Below are 25,867 nucleotides of genomic sequence, written 5' to 3'. Positions count from 1 at the left end.
GGGCTAGACTTAGGAGTTAAAATTCTCAATACCATGGGGCGCCTGGGTGGCTCAGTTGGTTAAGCATCTGCCTTAGGCTCAGGTCTGATCCCAGTGTCCTGAAATTGAACCCTGAGCCAGGCTCCCTGCTCATTGGGGAATCTGCTTCTTCCTCTCCCTGCTGTTGCACTCTCTCTCTCTCCCCCTCTCAAATAAATAAATAAAATCTTAAAAAAATTTTTTTACATACTATAGTTTAGGAGTCTCATTAATGAAAAATGGAATCCTGTCATTTATATTGATCTACTTGCTTGTTTTCGCATAGTATCTCTAGGACTTCTTTCGAGATCACTACATATAGCATTTGACTCTTTTCATTAACTGTGTAGTATAGGTTATACCATAATCTATTCAACCATTCCCCAAGTGATCAACCTTCAGGTTTTTCCAGTTGTTTTCCTTTCACAAATTATCTAGCAATAACATTCTTTTGTGCAGAGTTTTGCATATACATGCTGTTATTGCTGTAGGATAGAGTCCTGTAGGTGGTATTGCTGGATCAAAGAGGATGTGCCTGGGCCCCTGTAGTAAACATCCACTTATTGTCATATACTCCTTTCCTCTACTCCAGTCATGTTGACCTTCTTTCTATTACTTGAACATTCTGACCTGGTCCCAGCTCACAGCTCTTGCTTTTCTGCCTGTCTGGAATATTCTTCCAGCTTATTACGTGGCTGCCCTTTTCTTAGCTCAGTGTTCAAGTATTTTTTTTCTTCAGAGATCACTTTTTGGGTATTGATAAAAAGGTAGCCCCCCCCCCTTCTGGTTTGTTTCTTTCATATCATCCAGTTTTATTTCCTTCTTAGCATCTGTATCACTCTGAAGTGATTTTGTTTTCTTCCTAGTATCTGTCTCCTTATACTGGGACATAACTGTCATGAAGGTAGGAGCCTTGTATATCTTTTTCATTGCCGTATTGCCAACATCTAGAATGGTACTTGGTAAGATTGGTCATTTGATAAATATTTATTAAGTGAATGAATAAGATAACCAAATTACTTTTCCAGAATGATATGCCAGATGCTTTCCTGCTATGGTGGACCCTTGACTATCTTAAATTTTACCTTAAATACCAAGGTATTTTAACCTCTGGTATTTCAGTTTTCTTTTCTCTAAAATGGAGAGAATAAAAATACATATCTCAGGGTCATTGTGAGAATTAAATTACATGTAAAGTGCCTAGAGGGTGACTAGAACATAGTGAACTCTCAATAAATAAATGTTAGTGCTAATAGTATCATTGTGGCCGTTTTGTAGTCGGTTTTACTCTACGGTAGGGAAACTCTCATCTCCATTCTCTTTAAACATTTTTGTTAATCCTTGTATATTCTTCTTCTAGTTGTATCTTTCGGCAAGGATTTTATTAGAAGTACATTATATTTCATTTTGCTCTTTAATAAGGCTTCCTATCGTTCATGTAGGCCTTGTTTTACATCCAAGAGCATGTTATAGTTTTCTTCACTTAGGTCTTATATCCTGGTTAAAAGATTTATCTTTTGCATTTTATAGTCTCAGATACTGTTTCTTCTCTTTAATTTTGATTGATTATTGTTAGTTTAGAGCTTATTGTTTTTTGTATATATATTTTATATCTGCTCACCTTGCTGAATGCTCATAATTGTTCTAATTTTTTACTTATGTCTTTTGGATTTTCTCATGATACAATGATATAACCTCAAAATTAATACACTTTCTTTCTTTTTTAATATTTAAAGTGTTGCTTCACTAGGTAGAACTTAATAAGTAATGTGGAATAATAGAATCATAACAGATACACCAGTCTTATTTTTAATATAGTGGGGATGTCTTACTGTTTCATTTCAAAAATATCTATACAACAAATATTTGACTACCTATTATGTGCCAGGCACTGTTTTAGGCACTGGAACTTTAGTGTCGAATTAAACAGACAGCTTCTAATGCAGCTTACTAATTTTATATGTTGTTTGATGTTGCTTTCTGCTAAGTAGTTTTTATCATTCTTGTTTGATTAAGAATATTTTATCAAAAATGTATATTATTTTTAAGCCTCCATTAATGCATTCATCTTTTTTCTTCTTTTACTTAACAATATAATGACTTATGTTGAATAGTCCTTGCATCCCTACATGTTTTTAATTTAATACAGAACTAGGTTAGTTTCCTAATATTTTGGAGCCGAATTGCCTGAATTTGAATTCTAGCTTTATCACTTACAAATTGTTACCTTGAGGAAGTTTCTTGACCCCCTGTGCTTCAGCTTTCCCTTCTATAAAAATGGAGATAATAATAGTATGCATCACAAAGAGTTGTTGTGAGGCTTAAATGATTTAATATACATGCCGTGTCCATAACAATGTCTATAATAAGTGAGATTGAGCTGTGGTTTTCCTTATCATGCTATTTTATCAGGTTTGGGGCTAGGATTGTGACAGCATAGCAAAATGATTTGGGAAGCTCCTGTTTTTCTCTTTGATCTGGCATAACTTGAATAGATGGAAATTACCTGTTATAGAATTTACCTATAAAACCATCTGGGTATATAGCCTTTTTTATTGGTAGATCAGAGTATATACCTTTTTACAGACATGGTGTTTTTTCTAATCTTTGGAAGCCTGAGTATGTGAGTATAAGAGCTTCTGTTTAATACAGTTATTTTCAATTTGGGGCAAAATGTTTAGCTAGAGTTTAACTGGTGACCTAGTATGGTAGAAAGGAGACTGATTCTAGTTCTGGCCCAGTGAGAAGCTTAATGATCTAGGGTGAGTCACATAGTCTCTCAAATTTCCAGATTTCTTTGTAAAATGAAAGGGCTATTGTCCCTGAATGCCAGCTTAAAGATAATATTAGCCCATGTTTTCATTCATCTGTCGTGAAATGACTTACCATTTGTGAGTATAAAATCGTCAGCTATCTTTTCTTGGGTAGGTCTGTCCATTCTTAAATTATACCATATCTTATTTTTATTGGTATTTTTACTGTTTTATTGGTCTATGTACTATAAACTCTGAGATCCTTTGAGCAAGATAATGCCTCCTTTAAAAATTTTCTGGTTAAATTTAACTTTAAGGAGAAATATAGCAAAGTTAATTATTAAATAAATCATCAGGAAGAAAAATAGGGTAAGAACCAAGAAATTATATTAACCTGCTAGGTACCTTACATCTGTGATGATTTTTAAAAAAAATATCCCATGGTTGGTGCCTGGGTAGCTCAGTCGGTTGAGCCTCTGCCTTCCGCTCAGGTCATGATCCCAGGGTCCTGGGATCGAGTCCCGCATCAGGCGCCCTGCTCAACGGGGAGCCTGCTTCTCCCTCTCTCTCTGCCCCTCCCCCTGCTTGTGCTCTCTCTCTCTCTCTCAAATAAATAAATAAATAAATTCTTAAAAAAAAAATATCCCATGGGATGCTTTTGAAGTGTTCTGTATTAACATGGTCTAGGTGTTAGGAAATCATTAAGTGATCCAGTTTTCTTTAATTTACCTTAAGAAACTGATAGAATATGACTATATATTTCTGAAATCATTTTCTTTTTATTTTTTATTAATTTCAGGTATACAATATAATGATTCAACAATTCTGTATGTTAGTACTCATTGTGTTAAGTGTACTGTTGATCCCCTTTTTCTGTTTTACCCACCCTCCCATTCACCATCCCTCTGGCAACCACCCAGTTCTTTGTATTTAAGAGTGTTTTTTTCTTTGTCACTTTTTTCCTTTGTTCATTTGTTTTGTTTCTTAAATTCCACATAAGAGTATATTTTTTAAAAAGTTTGATTTATGAAAGACTAAGAAGATTTCCTATTTCAAGAGTGGAGATCTATACATATGTATCTAAATCTAGATAGCATCAGCTCCAGCTTCTTTCAGTTACTTCAGTATAGATGTAAAATTATTATATGAATCCATTAAGTAAAATTTGTATTGTACACTATGTTACTACCTCTTAAAGTTTATTTTTATTAGTACATCTGCTAAAATATTATAAAAATAATCTATAACTTTGTTTTATACAGTTCTTCTGACATTGAATATGTAAAAAAATCATAAAATTAAATTTTAATGATTTACAGTTGACATACAATAAAATAAAAAAATAATGCCATTTCAGTGATATAAAAGGGAAAATCCAAAATTGGGAAAAACACAGGCAGTGTTTACTTTCACTGCTTCTCAAGTCTGTATTCAATGCTCTTTACCTATACTCTACTCACTTCTATTGTCCTCTCCTCCTTGGTCTCTATATCAGACACTGACATGGGTACTAAGCAGCTCACAGGAATAAAGGGAGAAGGCAGCATGATCAGCTGGTCTCTTTTAACAAGCACAAGCTATAACACTGGTATTCATATCAATCTGCAAACACTTCCCTCTTCGCTTAAGCAAAGCATTACGTCACCCCTTCTTTCTTCCATGCATGTACATTTCCTCTCCTGCACTCAGTGGTGTTGGTGGATGAAGAGCAAACAGAATAAGAAGACACGATCTAGGGGCCTGGCTTCTCTCTAAGCCTTCCATGTAATCATTGGCAGTACATTCAGATCTTATAAACTGTTTTGAAAAGAAGGAACAGCAGTTAATCTTAAATGCCTCTGTTTGCTCTAAGGAAATATGTAGAAGAAAAAGAAGATACAAATTTGAACTTCTTGGGAGAGTTTTTTTTTTTTTTTTAAACAAGGAATACAAATTATCCAGTGTCACTTTTACCCATTTTTCTAAATTCTACAAAGTTCTAAAATAAGCAAAAATGAATATTATAAAATGTTGAGTTTGTTATAGCATTTAACTTCAGAGAGGTTAGATTGATGATTTAGTAGTTACACTTTATGTGCCTATATATAATTTACACTAATAAACATAATACATCTGTGCCATTTTATAAGACTTAAGTAAGTCTGTGTGCATAGTGAACAAAGCTTTAGGTGATATTGGAGACCTGGGTTTTAGTCCCAAAATTTGGGAAAGCTTCCTGAATATATTGTGTTTGCTGTCCTAGACATTTTGCATATAATTTAATTTTTTACACTAGTCCAGTGAAAGTGGTATCACTCTCATCTTACAGATGATCAAATGGAGGTCCCAAAAGATTAGTAACTTTCCTGGTGGCACAGAGCAATAAGTTAGAGTCAGGCTTTGAACCCGGCTTTGGTGGTCTTAGTGTTATAATTAAAATTATACTATATATAAAAGCATAGAATGGTGGTTATTCTCATAACTTGGCTGTCCCTATTTAAACCAGAGATTTTTCCTTACTACCTGTTCCTTTTCCAGTTTGCAACTGGTGAAGGAGTATAACCTTGTAACCAGCACACACAACATCAGGATCCAGTGTAATATACAAACTACTAAGTTATGTTATATAAATATTTTCTAGTTGAAGCTACTACAGGAAGTGGAAGTTTTGTCTTTTATTTTTATTATGAACAAACTTACTTTGAAGTGTTCTGCATTTATAAATAAGTTATTCAACTTATATATATTCAAATTACATTTAAGTAATAGTTTGTGGAATCAATATGTAATACACTGCTTTAAGCAAAGAGTTTATATAGGCCAATTCTCAATATTATACCATAATGGAGAGTAGCATGGGGATAGATAATCCCACAAATAATATTGGCATGTAAAATGATACGTTGTTGATGTCTAGTGGTATGTTCTTAAGTGGTTAGGCATAGCCAGGCGTGTTGCAGGTCTGATTACTCAGTAAGACTGAGAACCTGGGAGAATGAAAGCATAATAGGGTGAGAATTGCCTTTTATGCTGGTAGGTAGATCCTGGCATGCTGGTGGGGCCCCTTCCTGAGCCAGTGGTGAAACAGGCAGTGAGCACAGGGCAGTGGGCTTCTCTCTCCCTGACAGATTTTACCGTCAGGGCTGCTGCATTGACCACCGAGCCTCATGCGTAATAACCTTGTCGGGAGCTGGGGTTGTATCCTGGTGCATATCCTTTGTACTGCTTGATTGCTGCTTTGGTAGTAAACTAAAATGAGGGCAACCTTAAAATAAGTCCTAGCTGTCATTTTCACCAGTTTTTGAACCCAGCTTTTTATCTGGCCTAGTTCATTTAAAAAGCCAGACCTATAAAAAGAAAAAAACAAAGTAAAATGGTGCCTTCCAGGGGATAAGGGGTAGGGGGAGGATAAGATGAATAGTATTTAAGGGTACAAATGTGTAACGTGTAATAAATAAGCCAAAGAGATCTAATGCACAGTGTAAGGAATATAGACAATAATATTATACTGTAATGATATAATTTATTGATTGCTTCAATCGTAATCATATTACAATATATAAAGGTATTAAAGTATCAAGGTATACACCTTAAATTTACAGAGTGCCACACATCAAATTTATCAAATTAAAAAAAAAAAAGATTTTTCTGCCCAGCTCCACTGCTTTAGCTAATACTGTAGCTGGTACCTACAGTGAGAGAAAGCAGCAGTAGGATCTTGTTGAGACTTCAGCTGTGATTAAAACTTTTGCTTAGCAGTAGGGTTCAAGTATCTGATTCATACACTATTTGATAATTTAAAAACTGGGAAGATATTTGTTATTTACTCTGTATCATGAACCTAAGTCATATAACTTAGTCCTTATCTTGGTTTTTCCACTTAAAAGATGTATGTGCTTGGGTAAGTCACTTGTACTAAGCTAAACGTTTGTCTATTAAAAAAAAAAAAAAACAAGCTTACCCTATCACATAGGCTATTGAGAAGACCAAATTAGGTTATATGTTTAAAAGAACCACACACTTTATAATAATCAGATGAACTTGTGTAAATGTGAAAATGGTGGTACAGATTTACTCAGCATGATCCTACACAAATATTTCCACCTCTGGGAAGTATTCTTATAGATCTTCCTAAATAAGAGTATCTTTCCCATCGTGTGCTAAGGGAGATTTAGGCTGAATTATCTCTTTCACCCTTTTGATTTATTTCTGGTGAAAGGAATGTTCATTCCTAACTTGAGAACTCCATAATTGGAAGGACCATGTTTGACTGTATACTTCTTCACGGCTAGTACATAGAACAGTGTCTGGTGTTCACTATAATGAATATATGTAGTAGGTATTCAGTAAACTTGTGTTGAATGAATGAGTAATAGCTAGCTCTTATCAGTTCATTTTTTTCATTATTAAACATGTATTAAGCAGATGGATGGTTAGATCTGAACTTGAAAAACTTGTAAGAAAATATTTGAACTGTATCTATTCAGAATTCTTAGCCCTGAAAAACAGTGAAATATAGTTCACCTTGTTTTGTTCATTTATTTCATGAGATCCCTTTCATTTTTTAGATGTTTAGGCTTGAGATGAAAAATTGTTCCATCGGAGAAATAACAAATGTCTTCTTATAACTCAACCAAAAAAAAAAAAAATCACTAAATAAGCTATTTGCAGAGTTAGTAGTATACATTTGTTGAATTTCAGTGGACACAAAGCAGTAAACATATGCCTGTAAAGAACAAGATAGTATTGCGATAAAGAGAGACAAAGTGGACTGGTGTGCAGTAAGCCCAGATGCATACTAAGAATGTCAGCTTGTGCTTAGTCGGAGAGGGGTCCATGTTGGGCAAACTTTTTGAGAAGAAATGACCCTTGAGCCAAGACTTGGGCCTTGTTTACTACATGATCCCAGAGTAACTAGTGAAATGGGTTGGTAAATAGGGTAACTTTCTTTTTAATGAATTTGGTGGATCTTTTAGGTTGTATAGACAACATTTTAGGCAAAAGATGGGAACTTAGAGCAGACAGGAAAGAAATTTGTTGAACTAGGATCTTCTGCCATTCATGACGAAGAGGTAATTATAATAGAGTTAGATATATAATGATAGGAAGGACTTTGTTTCAGTCTGATTGGTCCTTTTCTTCTCTGTTCACAAGATTCTTATTATGTATGATAAGCACTGATTACAAGCATTTCTTCCATCATACATGATGATGTATTTTCATGAGAGGAGGGCTGTAAAAATTTAACTCATTAAATAGACTTTTAAATACTTAAAAAGAAACCTTTTATTTCGAAATGATTTTAGACTTAAAGAAAAGTGGAATAAAAAATACATTCCCCTACCATATGCATAATTTTTTTTTTTCCTGAACCATTTGGAAATAAGTGGAAGATACAGTTCTTTGCTTCTGAGGGGGCATATATCTGCAGCCTACTCTTAAATACTTGTGTTATGAGCTGAATTGTGTCTCCCCCAAATTCATGTGTTGAAGTCCTATCCCTAGTAGCTCATAATGTGACTGGAGAAAGGGTCTTTCAAGAGGTAATTAAGGTTGGGGCGCCTGGGTGGCTCAGTTGGTTAAGCAACTGCCTTCAGCTCAGGTCATGATCCTGGAGTCCTGGGATCGAGTCCCACGTCGGGCTCCCTGCTCAATGGGGGGTCTGCTTCTCCCTCTGACCCTCTTCTCTATCGTGCTCTCTGTCTCTCATTCTCTCTCTCTCAAATAAATAAATAAAATCTTTAAAAAAAAAAAAGAGGTAATTAAGGTTAAATGAGGTCATCAGGGTGGGCCCTAATCCAGTATGTCTTGTATCCCTATAAGAAGAGGAGATTAGGGGTGCTGGCTGGTTCAGTTGGTTAAGCATCTGCCTTTGGCTCAGGTCGTGATCCCAGGGTCCTGGGATTGAGCCCCATGTTGGGCTCCCTGCTGAGCGGGGAGCCTGCTTCTCCCTCTCCCTCTCCCTCTGCCTGCTGCTTCCCCTGCTTGTACACTCTCCCTGTGTCAAAAATAAATAAAAATCTTAAAAAAAAAAAGAAGAGGAGATTAGGACACAGATACACAGAGGGAAGGGCACGTGAAGACGGGAAGAATACGGCCAGTTTCAAGCCAAGAAGAGGCTTTAGAAGAAACTAACTCTGCTGCCACCTTGATTTCAGACTTCTAGCCTCCAGAATTATGTACAAAAATAAATTTCTGTTGTTTAAACCACCTAGTCTATGGGATGTTGTTATGGCAGACATAATCAACTAATACAACTTGTAGAGGATGGCATAACAATAACTTTTTAACACATGGCATAAAAAGTGTCTTTAAGAGCAGTCCTGGGCATTTACTAAAACAGTCCGCATTAGTGTTAGAAGTTTGAGCCTGTTCACTTTTTCTTTGTTTGTAAAAAAATATATATATATATAAATCTGGAATGGGTGTGAGATGGGGCATGATAGTAGCTCAGTAAGAATGTCATTCTGTTGCTTAGCAGCAGACAAGAAAACCAAGTGTGTTTTTTAAAAGTTGGAGTTATAAATGGAACACCTGCATCCAGTTTTGATTGCCTCACTTCAAGAATGATAGAGCATAAATTGAAAGAATCTGAAGAAGTGAAAAAACTGATTATAGGTATTGTGGGGGACTAGTATATGACAGTAATCCGCAAGTATGGTTCAGCAGCTGTTTACTTGGCCTACCAGGGCAGAGACAACAGTTTCAAGGACCCCGCTGCCTTCATCTTCATCAACTAGAAGACAACAAAAGTAGTCGATCTTTACTTCTGTTGGATATCAGCACTCTCCTCATATTTTCTTTTTTCTGTGCCAGGTTATTTGGCAGAGAGGAGATATATAAGTAAAAATGCATACCACCCTGTGCCTCAGCTGTCCCACAAAGGATACATAAACTGTCTTTTGAAAACAGTATGATTTGATTTAATGCCATGAATTTGCTTTCTGAAACAGAGATAATGGTGATCTCACTGCATTCTTATTTGAGTTAAAGAACACATTATTTTATGCTGGTGAGTAGAAGCAGGGATGGCCTTTCCTTTGATGGAGTCAGTGCAGCTAACAGACTCAAATGAAAGGGGTGGCCACTCACTTAACAGAGCCAGAGTGGATAACCGAGAACAAGAGGAGAAACTGATATAGGAAAAACCTACGTTGGTCACCTACATTGACTAATGCAAGCGGTCATTGGCTAACTGCCATTTAAATGCAGTCCACTTCAGACAGATTAATTTGTCTAGATAACATATAAAACGAAAAGATATTAATAGTTACTTTGTTCTTAAACAGAATTTTTAAAAATAATTTATTTGAGAGAGAGAGCATGAGCAGGGGTGAGGGGCAGAGGAAGAGGGACAGGCAAAGTCCCCGCTGAGCAGGGAGCCCGACGCAGGGCTCAATCCCAGGACCTCGAGATCACGACCCAAGCCAAAGACAGATGCTTAACCAACTGAGCCACCCAGGCACCCCTGTTCTTAAACAGAATTAAGAGTTAGGAATTTTAATAACTTTTAATATATTTAGCTTACTATTATATACTAAAAGTTAACAACTTTTAAAGTCTTTCCTATATGTCTCCAGGCAAGGATATATCTATACTTCTTTTTATCCTAATAGGCTTTAAAGAAGTTTCAGTGGGAGGGGCGCCTGGGTGGCTCAGTTGGTTAAGCGACTGCCTTCAGCTCGGGTCATGATCCTGGAGTCCCGGGATCGAGTCCCACATCAGGCTCCCTGCTCAGCAGGGAGTCTGCTTCTCCCTCTGACCCTCTTCCCTCTCATGCTCTCTCTCATTCTCTCTCTCTCAAATAAATAAATAAATAAATAATCTTAAAAAAAAAAAAAAAAAAGTTCCAGTGGGAATATGAGGCTTCCGATGGGGTTGAGTGTATGTGGCTGTGGTTCGTTCAGGGTCAGGGTTCATTTAGGGCCAAGAAGCCTGACTTGTCAGTGCAGTGAGGTGGGATGTGGGGTCAGCGTCATCTCTTGGGGATCAGACTCATTATCATCCACCAGTAAGTCAGGTGTAAACAACCTACCTGGCAAGGATGTCATTCGTTAGAGGTAGCTGATTAGCACATTCTCTCACTGTTGGCATATCACAGGGGAAACCAAATTATAGTTATTAGACTTATTTGGTGAGTTTAGAGTGAGAACACTGAGAGTTAGTTATGTGACTTAAATGATTAAAGGCATCAGCACAGAACAGGTGGACACTTTCCTCTTAACAGGAAAGAAGACAGATAAAGTCTTTGGACTAATGTTTTCTCTTTAAACAAACAGTGTCAACCAACATATGCCTCAGGCTCTTCTTATGTGCTTCTTTGACAGTCCAGCCCTTACCCCTCTGACTGGAACATTCTTTTTTAATGTAGTCAGTAAGGCTATTGTCAAGTCCAGCTGGTGTGGGAACTGCCATCATCCATGATGGGTTGATATGGAAATTAGTCAGTTTAGTCATCAGTGAGCAAAGCTCACTGTAGTCAACTGATTATAGAAGAGATCCACTACAGTGGTAAAAATAGCTTCTGAATGAGGCTCGAGGGCAGGGTCAACGTGTGTGATTTAGTCTAAGGTTTTGTTCTGTCACATACTTGCACTTTGGGAATTTCACAAATTATTGGAACCATATTCTGATATTCAGTTGTGATTATCAGATTATATAACCTATACCATATTGTATATCTAAACTGTATAAAAGATAACACTTTGTAGTAGATGGTTCATAGCAAATCTCTGTAAAGTAATTGAATTTAAATATTCTAGAATGATGATTGTTTCTACATATAGTTAGTTGCAAGTGCTTTAAACAGTTCTCAAAATACTTTTTTTTTTTTTTTTTAAGATTTTCTTTATTTATTTGTCAGAGAGAGAGAGCACAAGCAGGGTGAGCGGCAGGCAGAGGGAGAAGTAGACTCCTCACTGAGCAAGGAGCATGATGTGGGACTTGATCCCAGGACCCTGGGATCATGACCCGAGCTGACGGCAGACGCTCGACTGAGCCACCCAGGCATCCCACAAAATACTTCTTTTATTCTATATTCCCCTTCCTCAATTTTATTGAGATTGGAGCACTGGGGCAAAAAAAAATTTTTAAATTAGAGAAAGAGTGATTCATACATATATGTGTATTTTTTTTTAAGTAATCTTCATGCCCAGTGTGGGACTCAAACTCATTACCCAGAGATCAAGAGTCACATGTTCTACCAGCTGAACCAGCCAGATGCCCCCATACATATAGGTGTATTTTAAATTCTGCTGATTGATTGTGTTCTTGGGATTTCTTTGGTGGTGTTTGTTATGCAAATTTATGAATTTTCACATTGTGAATATACTTTTGTAAAATCCCATCTCTTTAGTTATAGATATTATTCTGATGTATTTGAAATATAATGATCAGTGAAACTACATTTGTTTGTGATCAGGTGATGTCACTAGTCTGTATTTTAGCTAATACATGTCTGTAATATATAAACTTATAATGTTCCTTTAGAATGTTTTCTAGGAATCATTTTTTAGAGTAGAGAATACTGATTTGGACTCCTACCTTCCTCTATTAAGAATGTTGTATTTAAGGGTTGCATTCTTTATTAAATTTAAGCAACAACTAATTTTAACTGACCAACAAAGGTCATAAACTAGTTATAACAACTATAAACCTGTATTAGTATAAAAAGTGACCATAGTACTGCATACATTGATTAAACAGTGTCTTACTGTATTATGTACATGGTGTGCATAAATATAATTCTTTTAAGCCATAAATCTGGACTGTCTAAAACTTATATGTGAGTATATAATAAACAGCAGTTATCATCTTATTAAGTATTTTTCTTAGCACTTGAGAAGTCTGGAGGATGGAAGGTTATGTAGTTTATGGGTAACATTTCTTAAAAAAACTGTGAATGAAAATTTGAATTTCCTTCTTTTACCTCTTAATAAATTTCCTTGTAACAAGGAGAGGCATTAATAATTCTCTGCAACGTATAGTTACCCATTGGATTTTGAAGCTGTTGAACAGGGTTAGTAGGCAGATTTTAGGTGGAATGCAAAAGGATCCTTTCTTTAGGAGCATATATTGTACTACCAGATGCCAGCATTCACCTAGGAGATGTTTTGATAATTCTGTAGGAGAAATTAATACGGATCTAGTCACTCCTTAGTGAATTCCTTTCCATGGTGATTTAAATAAGGTTGGACCTTTGTTTAAAAATTACAAACTCAATTGAAAATGAATCTGCTGTCTTGCATTATTAAAGCTGATAACTATTTAAATTGTATTTTAACTTTATAGAGCTACTCTTGTGCTTCTATTGAATTTTACAGAACTAACCAGCAGAATTTGTGGACTTGGGGACCTAATAGATATCTTAAATCTTAAATAAGCGATTCATATAATTTTTCACTTTTTATTTCTGAATTCCTTTTGCATAGCACATTTGATAATGTAGGTTTAATCCATTCATTTGTGTGTTCTAGACATGTAGAATTGCCACAAGAACTCATTATGGTAGAATTGTTCTCTTAAGTAGGGGTGGGCAAACTTTTTTCGTGAAGGCCCAGATAGTAAATATGTTAGGTCTTGTAGGCCATATAATCTCTGTCACAGTGTAAAAACAGCTATAGACAATACATAAATGATTGGGTGTGCCTTTGTTCCAATAAAACTTCATTTACAAAAGCAGGCAGTAGGCTGGATTTGGCCTGTGGGCAATAGTTTGTCAACTCCTGCTCTAGATCATTGAGTCTGTGGTTCCCCACCAAATCAGGCCCTTTTATATCTGGAAACAAAGAGTTCATTTCTCTTTAGTTTCTCCTCTTTGCTTCAGCATCACTAGCAGTACTTTAATTTGAATACTAACAGCATAGAGAAAGAATATCCTAAAGATATTCTAGGAGGAAATTGGTTAATTGGACTTAGATTGCAAACTATTGTTGTCTTCTCTAAACCTGGGTACTCCCACAGTCTCTGGCTTCTCATGAGCTCTGGAGAAAGTCATGAAACTGTAAACTTGTACCTGTTCACTTCAGTGCTACCTGTCAGCCCTTGCGTTTATCTCTGACTCCTAGTTGCATTCCTCACAGCATCTCTCCCAAGGTCATCCTTGTTTCCCGTAGCCATCACCTCCATTCCCTTGTATGGCGGTCTCAGCATTTCATCTCCCATCTCTTATTTAGCGAAGTTGTGTTGATATCATTTGACATGAATCTCTTTTATTCTGTGTTCCTTCTTTAAGGCGGGAATGAAAATAATAGTTCTCTCTACTATTAAATGAATTTTTAATTCCCAGTTTAATGTGCAGTCTATGTAAGTTATTGTAAAATATTTCCATGAATAAGTACAGTATGCCATGAATTCCTCTTCTGTGGCTTGAAATTCCTCCAGAATGCAGCTACCCTTACATAAAATGTTTTCTAGATATATAATTATGAGAATTTTAATTCAAAAGTATGTTGTGCCTCAAAGTTACAATCTTTAAGCTGGACAGTTAGCAATAGATACGGCTCCTCTGAGGAGCAGTCCAGACAGGTTAATATGGTGCTCTTCGCAATAAATTTTTTACCTTACTCTTAATTTTAATTAGAAGAACTGATTTAACAGGAATTCATCTCAGACTTTATCAAGAGAATCTTATTGTCCCAACATGGGAGTAGTCAGAGCTAAGTGACCATGTTAGATGGCTGTCCAAGCCACCCCAGGGATTGGATGGAAATCTTAGAGAAAGGAGGGATTTGGGTCTGGGAACATATACTAAAAAGTATCTAGTGACCTGGCATCGGCTGGACCTTGTGATCAGAACTGAGCCAAGCCTCTCCTGATTCTGCAGTATCCTCAGGACCACCGCAGAGCAGGCCTACTGCACTTTCAGTAGAAGCCCTGATTCTGGATGGGGGCAGTTGGCAAGACCATTAGCCAGGGAAGAATAAAAGGAGTGAGGTCAGGGAATGGGAGTTCAAAGAAGTAAATGAAAGCACCTTTTAAAATGGAACAAGAAGTTATGGAACACACACTGAAACAGCAAGAACAAGTAGTTGTGGAAAAGAACTAGTTGGAAATCTAGGAAATAAACAGTAGTTATTGTAATAAAAGTTGATTACATTCTATATTGGACACAAAGAATTACTAAATTAGAAGAAGAGGTCTGAGGAATGCACTTAAACTTGTAAAAGGTTTGAATGCCAGGCACCACTGCATGTAGTTCGTATGTATAAAATACACACACACACACATACACACACCTCAGTTAATCCTCAGAGTAACCTATTCATTGATTTAATAAATATATATTGTGTCTACTCTATATGCCAGTCATTATGTTATTTATTTGTTATTGTGCATAGATTACCCCCAAACTGGGTGACTTAAAATAGCTGACATTCATGATGTCGCACAGCTTTTGTAGGTCGGGAATCTGGGAGCTGTTTGGCTGGAGAGTTTTGGCCCAGGGTCTCTAACAAGGTTGCAGTCAATCTTAGAGCTTGACTGCAGCTGGAGGGCCAGCTTCTAAACTTATACACATGGCCATCAGCAGACTTCCTTGTTATTTGTTGGCCAGAGTCCTCTTGCTCTCTACATGGGCTTCTCCGTAGGCTTTCTGAGTGTCCTTATGACATGGCAGCTGGCTTTTCCTGAGTGAGCAGGGGGAGAGGGTAGAACCAAGAGGAGCCAGTGCCCTTTTATAACTATATTAGAATTCTCTAAAGAAACAGAAATAAGAGGGTGTGTGTGTGTTTGTGTGTGTGTAGCTTTATTCTAAGGAACTGGCTCACATAATTATGGAGGCTGGCAAGTCAGAAGGCCTACAGGGTGAGTCAGCAAGCTGGAGACCCAGGAGAGCCAGTGGTGTAGTTAAGTCCAAGTCCAATGGCCTGAAAACCAGAAGAGCCAATGTTTCCAGTCTGAAGGCTGGCAAACTTGAGACCCAGGAACAGTTGATGTTTCAGTGTCGGTCAGAAGTCAGGAATAAGCTGATGCCCCAGGTTGAAGGCCATCAGGCAGGAAGAATTCTCTTAACTGGGGCACCTGGGTGGCTCAGTCATTAAGCATCTGCCTTCAGCTCAGGTCATGATCCCAGGGTCCTGGGATTGACCCCTGCATCGGGCTGTCTGCTCGGCGGGAAGCCTGCTTCTCCCTCTCCCATTCCCCCTGCCTGTGTTCCCTCTCTCGCTGTCTCTCTCTGTCAAATAAATAAGTAAAATCTTTAAAAAAAAAAAAAAAAAGAATTTTCTTAACTTGGAGGAGAGTCAGCCTTTTGTTCTATTTAGATCTTTGATGGATAGGCCCATCCACATTACGGAGTTAACTGCTTTCGGTCTACTGATTTGAATATTAATCTCATCCAAAACCGTCCTCTCAGAAACACCCAGAATAATGTTTAACCAAATACCCAGATACCTTGTGGCCCAGTCAAGTTGATTAATGTAAATTAGCCATCACAATAACCTAACATACCATCACTTCTGCTATGTTCTTTTTGTTGGAAGTAAGTCACTAAGTCCAGCCCCCTCTTAAAGGAGAAGAACTAAGCTCCATCTCTGGAAGGAAGAAGTATAGAATAGTTTGTGGACATATTTTTTAAACTACTGTAGGCACTGGTCTTGGGAGACTCCAGTGTTCATTAGTAGGTGTTCCAGAAGAAAAAAAAAAAAAAAGGAACATGACAGAGAAGCAATATTTGAAGAGAAAATTGATAACAGTCTTCATCTTTCATAATGAAAGATGCAAGTCTTTGAATCAGATGTTCACTCAGGAAACCAAACAGAGTAAGTGAAAATAAATCTTTAGGTACATTGTGATGAAATTGCAGAATATGAGATAAAGGAATAAGAGCTACTGGAGAGAAAAGACATATTACCTACAGAGGAAGACAATTAGACTGACAGTAGACTTCTTATCAAAATAATAGAGGCTAATAGGTAATGGAGTAACACTTTCAAAGTGATGAAAGAAAGTAACTGTCATCCTAAAATTTTAAGCCTGGCTAAATTTTCATTCAAGATTGAAGGAAAATATAAAGACTAAGTACAGTATTTAACTTTCTGTGACTCACATTCCTTATCTATAAGTTCCTTATCTATAAATAAATGGGAATAGGAGCTTCTGGGTGGTTCAGTCAGTTAAGCATCTGACTTTGGCTCTGGTCATGATCTCAGGGTCCTGGGATCAAACCCCAAGTTGGGCTCCCTGCTCAGCGGGGAATCTGCTTGTCCCTCTTCCTCTGCCCCTTCCCCGCTCGTGCTTGCTCTCTCTTTTTCTCTCAAATAAATAAAATCTTTATAAAAAAATAAATAAATGGAAATAATAATATCTACCTTATAGGTTATTATCTGCTGTGTTTACTGATATATCCCAAGTGTCTATACAGTGCCTAACACAGAGTAGACATTCAATAAATATTTATTAAATGAGTAAAATGAGTGTGTAGGGTTGTTGTGAGGACTAAACATAAACAATAGGGTTGTCGTGCGGGTTAAATATATAATTTATAGCAGTACCTGCCATGTTAATAACTACTCTATAAATGTGTGTTGTTGTTAAGATTTTACCACTCACACTCACTAAAAGAACTATTAAAAATATTCTTCAACAAGAAGAAAAATTCAGTGAGAAGGTATCAGATAAAGTCAGCAGTTATGACACAGAAATTGATAAAATGCCAATAAATTAAATACAGTTAACCCTTGAAGAACTTGGGTCAACTTATGAGCTGATGTTTTTCAATAAATACAGTTCTATGTGTTTTTCAATAAATATAGTACTGTATTTTTCAATAAATATAAAAATAAAAGTTTATATTGATTTTATGATTTTATGCTTAAGTTTCAACACCACTTATCACATTTATAAGACAATCCCATGTAGCTCTCAGAATGTTGGCATTAAGAAGAGACCTATGAAGATTATTTAATTTTCAGATTCTCTATAATACTCAGCTATTTTAACTTATTAATAGATGGGAAAACAACATTAGGTTTGTTTTATTAAAATACCAGATCTTTATGACAAAGTTGTTTAATAAGATTTTCCCATGGGCAAGATCAGAACATATTAGAGAATTTTTACAGAGAAATCCACATATTTTTGTGGATTAGGAATCATAAAAAAAAAAACTAGTAATGATTACCTTAAATTTTTAATTTAAAGAAATACCCAACAGTGAAACAATTAGCCTTAAGTCTAGTTTTGTTCTGGGCCTATTATTTTATTTTTGCCTTATCTAAGTTTATTTTATCCGAAATAGTTCATTATTTTCTCAGTGAGAATCTTATCTGGGTTTGAACTCATGTTTTGTATTGTCATTGACACATTCTTCATCCTTTCCCCAACTGACATGTTTCAGTTTCTGAACACTTGGAACAGATTAAACAGAGGTGGTCCAGTCTCATTGTCATTTAATTAGATAGGATTGAGTTAAAATGTTTAGAAAGAAATTTTGCCACATAAGTTTGAGTAGGTTTTTTCCTCAATTTATGGAATTTAAAAAAATTAAATTTCTAGTGGAATTTAAATGCTTTGCATTATTTGTTTCTCATGATGTTTCATGGCAGGCATTTCATCAAAGGCAGTTAGGACTAGAGAGATTTTAGGTCCCATGATTATGTAGCAGTCCAGCATATCCTTTGGGTTTCTTTAGTGGTGAGACCGTTTTCATTGCACAGAATAGATGGGCTTACATGGCAGGAACATGACTAGAAAGTGCACATTATATATGTTCCAGTCAGCATGTTGCTAGTGACAGGTGCTCAATGGTTGTTGGTATCGTTGTCAGCAGAGAGAATCCTTTGACATTAAAGTCACCAGCTTGATCCTGATTTGGGGTGACTATTGGCAGCTCCAGCAGGCGGCAGCTGATCAGTGACTGTCAGAGCTGCCGCTGTTCTTTAGAGTGTCACCAGCCCTCTCTGGGTTTTGGCTTTTTTTTTTTCTTTTCTTTTCTTTCTTTCTTTTTTTTTTTAGGGAGAGGCTGTTTAGCTTTTCTTATTGTCCAGTCTTAACCAGATTTTCAAATTGCATACCTTTGGGAGATGGGCTGAGAGGTCACAGGGAACAAAGGTATCGGTAGGGCATGCAAAACCGAATACCAAGAGGCGACTCACATGGAAACTAGTAATGATTACCTTGACTTCAAGCCAATCAATGGTGGGAGCACCTGGGGACTCATTAAATGGCATTTGTGGTGTCTGTAACCTGGGTTTTGAGCTCTGTTTCAGGAAAAGCACTGACAGCCTCTAATGTCTAATTGACCTCTTCTCTTTCTTTCACTTTCCATATTTGCCACCAATGCGGTCCCCGATGGCAGCAAACAGCGCTGCTCAGCATTTTGAACTTCTGTTCAGAGCTTCAGCACCTGAGTTTGGGCAGTTGTGTAATGGTAAGTAGTTGAGAATTCTTTCTGCTCCATCACTTGTTCTCTTTTTCTTCCCGTGGGGGGATGTTATCCTGGCCCGCCCACTCCACACTCACCCGCAGCTCTTCAGATTTACGGTGAACTACTGTGTCCCCCGCTTTCAAACATTTTTCTCAAATTGGAGAGTATGTCTTTGAAACATCGACATTATTTATCTATGAGAGCAAGGAAAGAAGTGTGCGTGGTAAAAGGAGTTTGGTTCTGCCTCAAGCCAGATGTTATTTCAGACAAGCTATTTACCTCTCTGGATTTTTTTTTTTTTTTAAGATTTTATTTATTTATTTGAGAGAGAGAATGAGAGAGAGAGAGCATGAGAGGGGGGAGGGTCAGAGGGAGAAGCAGACTCCCCCCCCGAGCAGGGAGCCCGATGCGGGACTCGATCCCGGGACTCCAGGATCATGACCTGAGCCAAAGGCAGTCGCCTAACCGACTGAGCCACCCAGGCGCCCTCCTCTCTGGATTTCTTTACAAAAGAAGAGATCAGTCATACCCACAGGCCAGTAGTGCTGTCAGTTGGTCACAAAGCTAACTGCAGTTTTTAAGTTGTGAAATTATTTCCGGTATTTTAAGTCAGCATTTTCAAGTTGACCCATGGAATGTTAGTCCTAAAAGACATTCAGTTAAGGAAGGATGTGTACTGGGGGACAGTGACGTAGGGATTCCTGGTCAGAAGTTAGGAAATGATGCTACTCTGTCTTCCTCCTGGAGTTTTCAGTGGTATGTCCTGCAGCAGAGACACTGTGCCTTTATGTAAGCCAGTGTTTTCCAGCTTTACCTGACTGCCAAACCCATGGTTCCATAGTACTTCTATTAATACAGGATTCTGTAGAAAACGCTACTTAAGCATGACTCTTCTTTCTTTTTTTTTTTTTAATTTTATTATGTTATGTTAGTCACCATACAACACATCATTAATTTTCGATGTGGTGATCCACGATCCATTGTTTTCGTATAACACCCAGTGCTCCATGCAGTACATGCCCTCCTTAATACCCATCACCGGGCTAACCAATCCCCTGTCCACTCTAAAACCCTGTTTGTCTCTCAGAGTCCATAGTCTCTCATGGTTCATCTCTCCCTCCGATTTCCCCACCCTTCATTTTTCCCTTCCTTCTCCTAATGTCCTCCATGCTATTCCTTATGTTCCACAAATAAGTGAAACCATATGATAATTGACTTTCTCTGCTTGACTTATTTCACTAAGCATAATCTCCTCCAGTCCCATCCATGTTGATGTAAAAGTTGGGTATTCATCCTTTCTGATGGCTGAGTAATATTCCATTGTATATATGGACCACATCTTCTTTATCCATTCGTCTATTGAAGGGCATCTTGGCTCTTCTTAAGCATTTAGATAAATAGGCTATTTTTATCTATTTATTTGTTTTATTTTTTAGAGATTTATTTATTTGTTTGCGAGAGAGAGGGAGAGAGCCAGCAATGCTGGAAAAGGCAGAGGGAGAGGGAAAAACAACTTTAGCAGACTCCATGCTCAGCATGGAGCCTGACATGGGGCTTGATCCCACGACCCTGAGATCACGACCTGAGGTGAAACCAAGAGTCGGATGCTTAACTGACTGCACCACCTAGGCACCCCAGTAGGCTATTTTTAAATTAAAGTATGTAGTTATCAGTAAAATATGGTTGCTATTGATATTTGTTTGCCAGGAAGTTAAGTTTTAAGGACTTGACATTGAAGTTCAAAAATACTAATATTGCTGATCCCGTTACGAACGTTGTGGCTAGAACATTCCGCACCTGTCATAGAAATACTGCTCACATTTCACAGCAGATTCAGGGTTCACCGGAACAGTAACACAGACAGATCTTTGTTGACACTTTAATACCATGTTTATTTCAGTTGCTTTTCTGTCAGTTGACCAGAGGGCAGGATGATTCATTTGATTTTAGTTTTGACTATCAGAATAATAGCAATCAGAATCAAGGGTTTGCAAAAGTTCTTTAAATTACTTCTTTGTAAAGAAGTTAATTGGCTGCACTAATTTTCAAAGCTACAGGTTTGTATAGTTGGGGTACACTCACTTAAGTAGTTATATTCCCCCCAAATCTGTTTCTCATGGTCTCCTGCATGATTCTCCCACACACAGTTCCTGAAGACCAGAACCTTAGAAATCATCATGACTACATCTAAGCCATGAGGCCTTAGTTCTGACTCAAAATATAGCCCCAAATCTGTCCATTTCTCCAGTTCCACTGCTGCAAACTTAATCCAAGCCTTTGTCTCTCTACACCAAGCTCATGCAGGCCTCTTCGCTGGGCTTCCTCTCTCCATTCTTACCCGCCATAGACCATCCTCCAGACAGAAACCAGAGGGGTTTTTGTTTTAATGTAGATCATATTTGTTTCAAACCCTCCATTGATTTCATGGCCCGATGGCCTGGCCCCTGCATAACTCTCTGCCCTTACCGCCTCTCTCCTTACACCCCTTGAGTCTCCTCACTCCCCTTGGGCCCATACCCAGTCCTATTTCTGTTCCTTGAATGCACCAGGTACATTCCTGGAAATCACTACTCCCTCCCTCCCTCCCTCCTTCCCCCCACTTCCACCACACCTGACACTCTGAGCACCTGACAGGCTGATCACCTTGTTTTATTATTTTCACACCACTTACCACTCTCTAAATTTATTTTGCTCATTTGTCTGTATGTCTTTTCCAAAAATGTGAACAAAGTCTTTGTGTTTTGGTTCACTGTTGTTCCTAGCCTCTGGAGTGGTGCTGGCACATAGTAGTTGAAAATACGAAGAAACAAAATGAACAAAAGGAAGTAATGATTGGAACTATTAGCTATTTTGTTTCCTTTTGACTTCTGGTGATCATTTTGGCACCTGATTATAAAACCAATGAAACTCTTAAAAGAAAGCTGTCCAACGAATCGTTATGAAAGCATATAAAGCCCATGAACTGAAATGTTTAATCCTTGTCTGGTGGGGGATTATCCTGTGATCAGGAAGTAAACTGTGGACACCGCAGTAACCGGCACTAACATACCATGATCTAAGTTATTTTCGTGTTGTATATTCAGTCCCCAAGTGCCTCATTTCACTCCAAACCAGGATCATTATTAGTACTCTCAGCATATTCACATACTATTTTAGAGCCTGGTGAAGTGCACATCTTTGTCAGGGAGATCTTCTATACCCACCAAAGTTGATGAATTATATATAAAATAGAAGAAACTAGGCCCCGTCAACAAGTAGCAGAGCAAGGTCAAAATGGAAGGCATACGAGAACAACACAGAATCCTCACATTCTTTATGAGAGACTGAAGATTTCATATGCTTTGGGATTTAATTCATGAAGTCCTTTGGAGTTCTGTTAAATGGATTTTTAAGTAAGCGATTATTCTTGCTGTTTTATGAAACAGTGGCAGATCCATAAGACAAGTGGGTAGATCTGTATTAACAAGAATGTGTGTTTACGTGGAAGCAAACAATAGGAGATGATTAAGAATGTTTTCACTTAAATAAAAGGAATGTTTTAACTTGCTCTACAGTTTGTATTTTTGAGTGTAATACGTAAGAGACTGGAATGATTTGATTTCCAGGTTGAAGACTATGATGTGATAGCCAGCATGATAGGAGCCAAGTGTAAAAAACTCCGCACTCTGGATCTGTGGAGATGCAAGAATATTACTGAGAACGGGATTGCAGAACTGGCTTCTGGCTGCCCGCTTCTGGAGGAACTCGACCTTGGCTGGTGCCCTACACTGCAGAGTGGTACCGGGTGTTTCGCCAGACTGGCACGCCAACTCCCCAACTTGCAAAAACTCTTCCTCACAGCTAACAGGTCTGTGTGTGACACGGACATTGAAGAACTGGCATGTAATTGTACCAGGTTACGGCAACTGGACATACTAGGTAAGGGCACAGTATATCAATTTGTTTTAAAGCCTTGACGTGGAAGCAAATCTCAGACTTGTTGCAAGGAAAAAAAAACGCTTCTTGGATACAATAAAATTTTGTCCTGATAAGACTGCTTGGTTTGAGGAAGTGCAAGATAGGCCAATTGATACAGAGAATAATAAGGAAAATAACAGAATTTTGTAGTTGAACCTATCAGAAAGCTCTCATAAATAAGCACTATTTCTTGGTCTAGTAAGAAGAGTGAGAATTTATATGAGCTATGTTCTCCATTTTTATTAAAGACAGAGAAGAAATCCATTTGTATAATGAATTATACACACACACACACACACACACATATATACATAAAGCTCCTCGATGTTAAACTCGTGATTAAGGAATTGCCAAATCTTCATCCCTGATAATTTTAGATTTTAGGAATAGTTCTACCCCAAGGCAGATCTCTTGAAAATCCTTCCCAGTTCTGGGATTCCTTGTGTCCATATTGCAGTCCATCAACTGGGAGCCCTGTGAGGTATTGCTGGCAACATCATAGTTATAACTGCCCATATGGTTGGTACTTTGTGAACTCACATAGCACTTGGACTGTGTTCTCTGGTAATCTATGAGTGTTAGTAGGTTAGCTCATAAAGTGCTAATTATATCCTTTCCTGTTAATTAAACATTCAACAACAGGAAAGCCTGAAGATTTTCAGCATCTGAGTTTGTGGTTTACTGGAAAATGCACAGTCCAGACTTATGATACATTTGTGGTTGTTGCTTATATGGTTGCATGTTACTTGTTCAAACTACTTTTAAGCAGAAATTCTTACCTAAAAATTGAGGGAGAAATTCTTGCCTGTTGCATATACACTTTGGGCTAGCTACTTCATCTGTGTTGTATTTTTCTTCATTCTTCATAGCTCAGGGAATTGGATATCATTGTCTTTCATAGAAAGCATATGGTAGAACGTGGCTCAATGCCAGATTTGGGGCCCCAGCATAGTGAGTACTGTCTTTCCATCCCATCACAACTGCTTTTCTTGCTTATTTCTTTTCCTTCCTACCCACCTTCCACCTTGAATTAGTCTAGACCTCTTAGAAGTATTTGGGGAAGTTCAAGAAAATGAGAGAGAATGAGGAAAGGTGGCCAGGGCCTTTAAAACTGGATCACTAATTGCACGAGGCCTCGTTTCAGAGGATTGGTGGTATTGTTGGTTAATACCTGTATTACAACTCTCCCCCTCAAAACCTCATACAGTAGAGATGAAGAGTAGCCAGCATCTGAAAGAGATGCTACAGAACCGCAAAGATAGTCGGTAACACTGATCTAAAACAAAAGCACAATTGTGGTGAACAATGGGGTTGGTGGTCAGGTGGCCTAACTTTGGCCAAGAAATGCATGAATTACTTGACAGAGACATAAAAGAAAAATAGGTAAGAAGTATAATGGCTTCTCAATCTGGATGAAATGGAGGCCTTCCTGGAAACCTATAAGCTGCCAAGACTGAAACAGGAAGAAATTGACAACCTGAATAGGCCAATAACCAGTAACGAGATTGAAGCAGTGATCAAAAACCTCCCAAAAAACAAGAGTCCAGGGCCTGATGGATTCCCTGGGGAATTCTACCAAACATTCAAAGAAGAAATAACACCTATTCTACTGAAGCTGTTTCAAAAAATAGAAACAGAAGGAAAACTTCCAACTCATTCTATGAGGCCAGCATTACCTTAATCCCCAAACCAGGCAAAGACCCCATCAAAAAGGAGAATTTCAGACCGATATCCCTGATGAATATGGATTCCAAAATCTTCAACAAAATCCTAGCTAATAGGATCGAACAATACATTAAAAGGATCATCCACCACGACCAAGTGGGATTTATCCCCGGGATGCAAGGGTGGTTCAACATTCGCAAATCAATCAATGTGATAGATCACATTAATAAGAGGAGGGAGAAGAACCATATGGTCCTCTCAATTGATGCAGAAAAAGCATTTGACAAAATACAACATCCTTTCCTGATTAAAACTCTTCAGAATATAGGGATAGAGGGAACATTGCTCAAGTTCATAAAATCCATCTATGAAAAACCCACAGCGAATATCATCCTCAATGGGGAAAAGCTGAGAGCCTTTCCCTTAAGATCAGGAACACATCAAGGATGCCCACTCTCACCACTGTTGTTCAACATAGTACTAGAAGTCCTAGCAACAGCAATCAGACAACAAAAAGAAATAAAAGGTATTCAAATTGGCAAAGAAGAAGTCAAACTCTCACTTTTCACAGATGACATGATACTTTATGTGGAAAACCCAAAAGACTCCACCCCCAAATTACTAGAATTCATCCAGCAGTTCAGTAATGTGGCACAGAAATCAATCAATGCACAGAAATCAGTTGCTTTCTTATACACTAACAATGCAACTGTAGAAAGAGAAATTAGAGAAACGATTCCATTTACAATAGCACCAAAACCCATAAGATACCTCGGAATAAACCTAACCAAGGAGGTAAAGGATCTATACTCTAGGAACTACAGAACACTTATGAAAGAAATTGAAGAAGACACAAAAAGATGGAAAAATATTCCATGCTCATGGATCGGAAGAATAAACATTGTTAAAATGTCTATGCTACCCAGAGCAATCTATACCTTCAATGCCATCCCGATCAAAATTCCAATGACATTTTTCAAAGTGCTGGAACAAACAATCCTAAAATTTGTATGGAATCAGAAAAGATCCCAAATCGCCAAGGAAATGTTGAAAAAGGAAAACAAAGCTGGGGGCATCACGTTGCCCGATTTCAAGCTATATTACAAAGCTGTGATCACCAAGACAGCAT

The 25,867-nt window shown here is 37.7% G+C and overlaps 1 protein-coding gene across 1 annotated transcript in view; it reads left to right on the top strand.

Moving 5' to 3' along the window:
- Window positions 1-25,867, top strand: part of FBXL4 (F-box and leucine rich repeat protein 4) — an 80,195-nt gene that overhangs the window by 42,164 nt on the left and 12,164 nt on the right. Inside the window, exons 7-8 of the mRNA XM_034991578.1 lie at window positions 19,048-19,119; window positions 22,722-23,034. Of these exons, the coding sequence (XP_034847469.1) occupies window positions 19,048-19,119; window positions 22,722-23,034 (385 nt within the window). The remainder of the gene's footprint in view (window positions 1-19,047; window positions 19,120-22,721; window positions 23,035-25,867) is intronic.

Source organism: Mirounga leonina, unplaced genomic scaffold (genome assembly GCF_011800145.1).
Source record: "Mirounga leonina isolate KUSES-001 unplaced genomic scaffold, KU_Mleo_1.0 Mir_53, whole genome shotgun sequence".
Lineage (NCBI taxonomy): Eukaryota > Metazoa > Chordata > Mammalia > Carnivora > Phocidae > Mirounga > Mirounga leonina.
The sequence above is the reverse complement of the archived record's forward strand: the minus strand, read 5'-3'. Positions and strand labels throughout refer to the sequence as shown.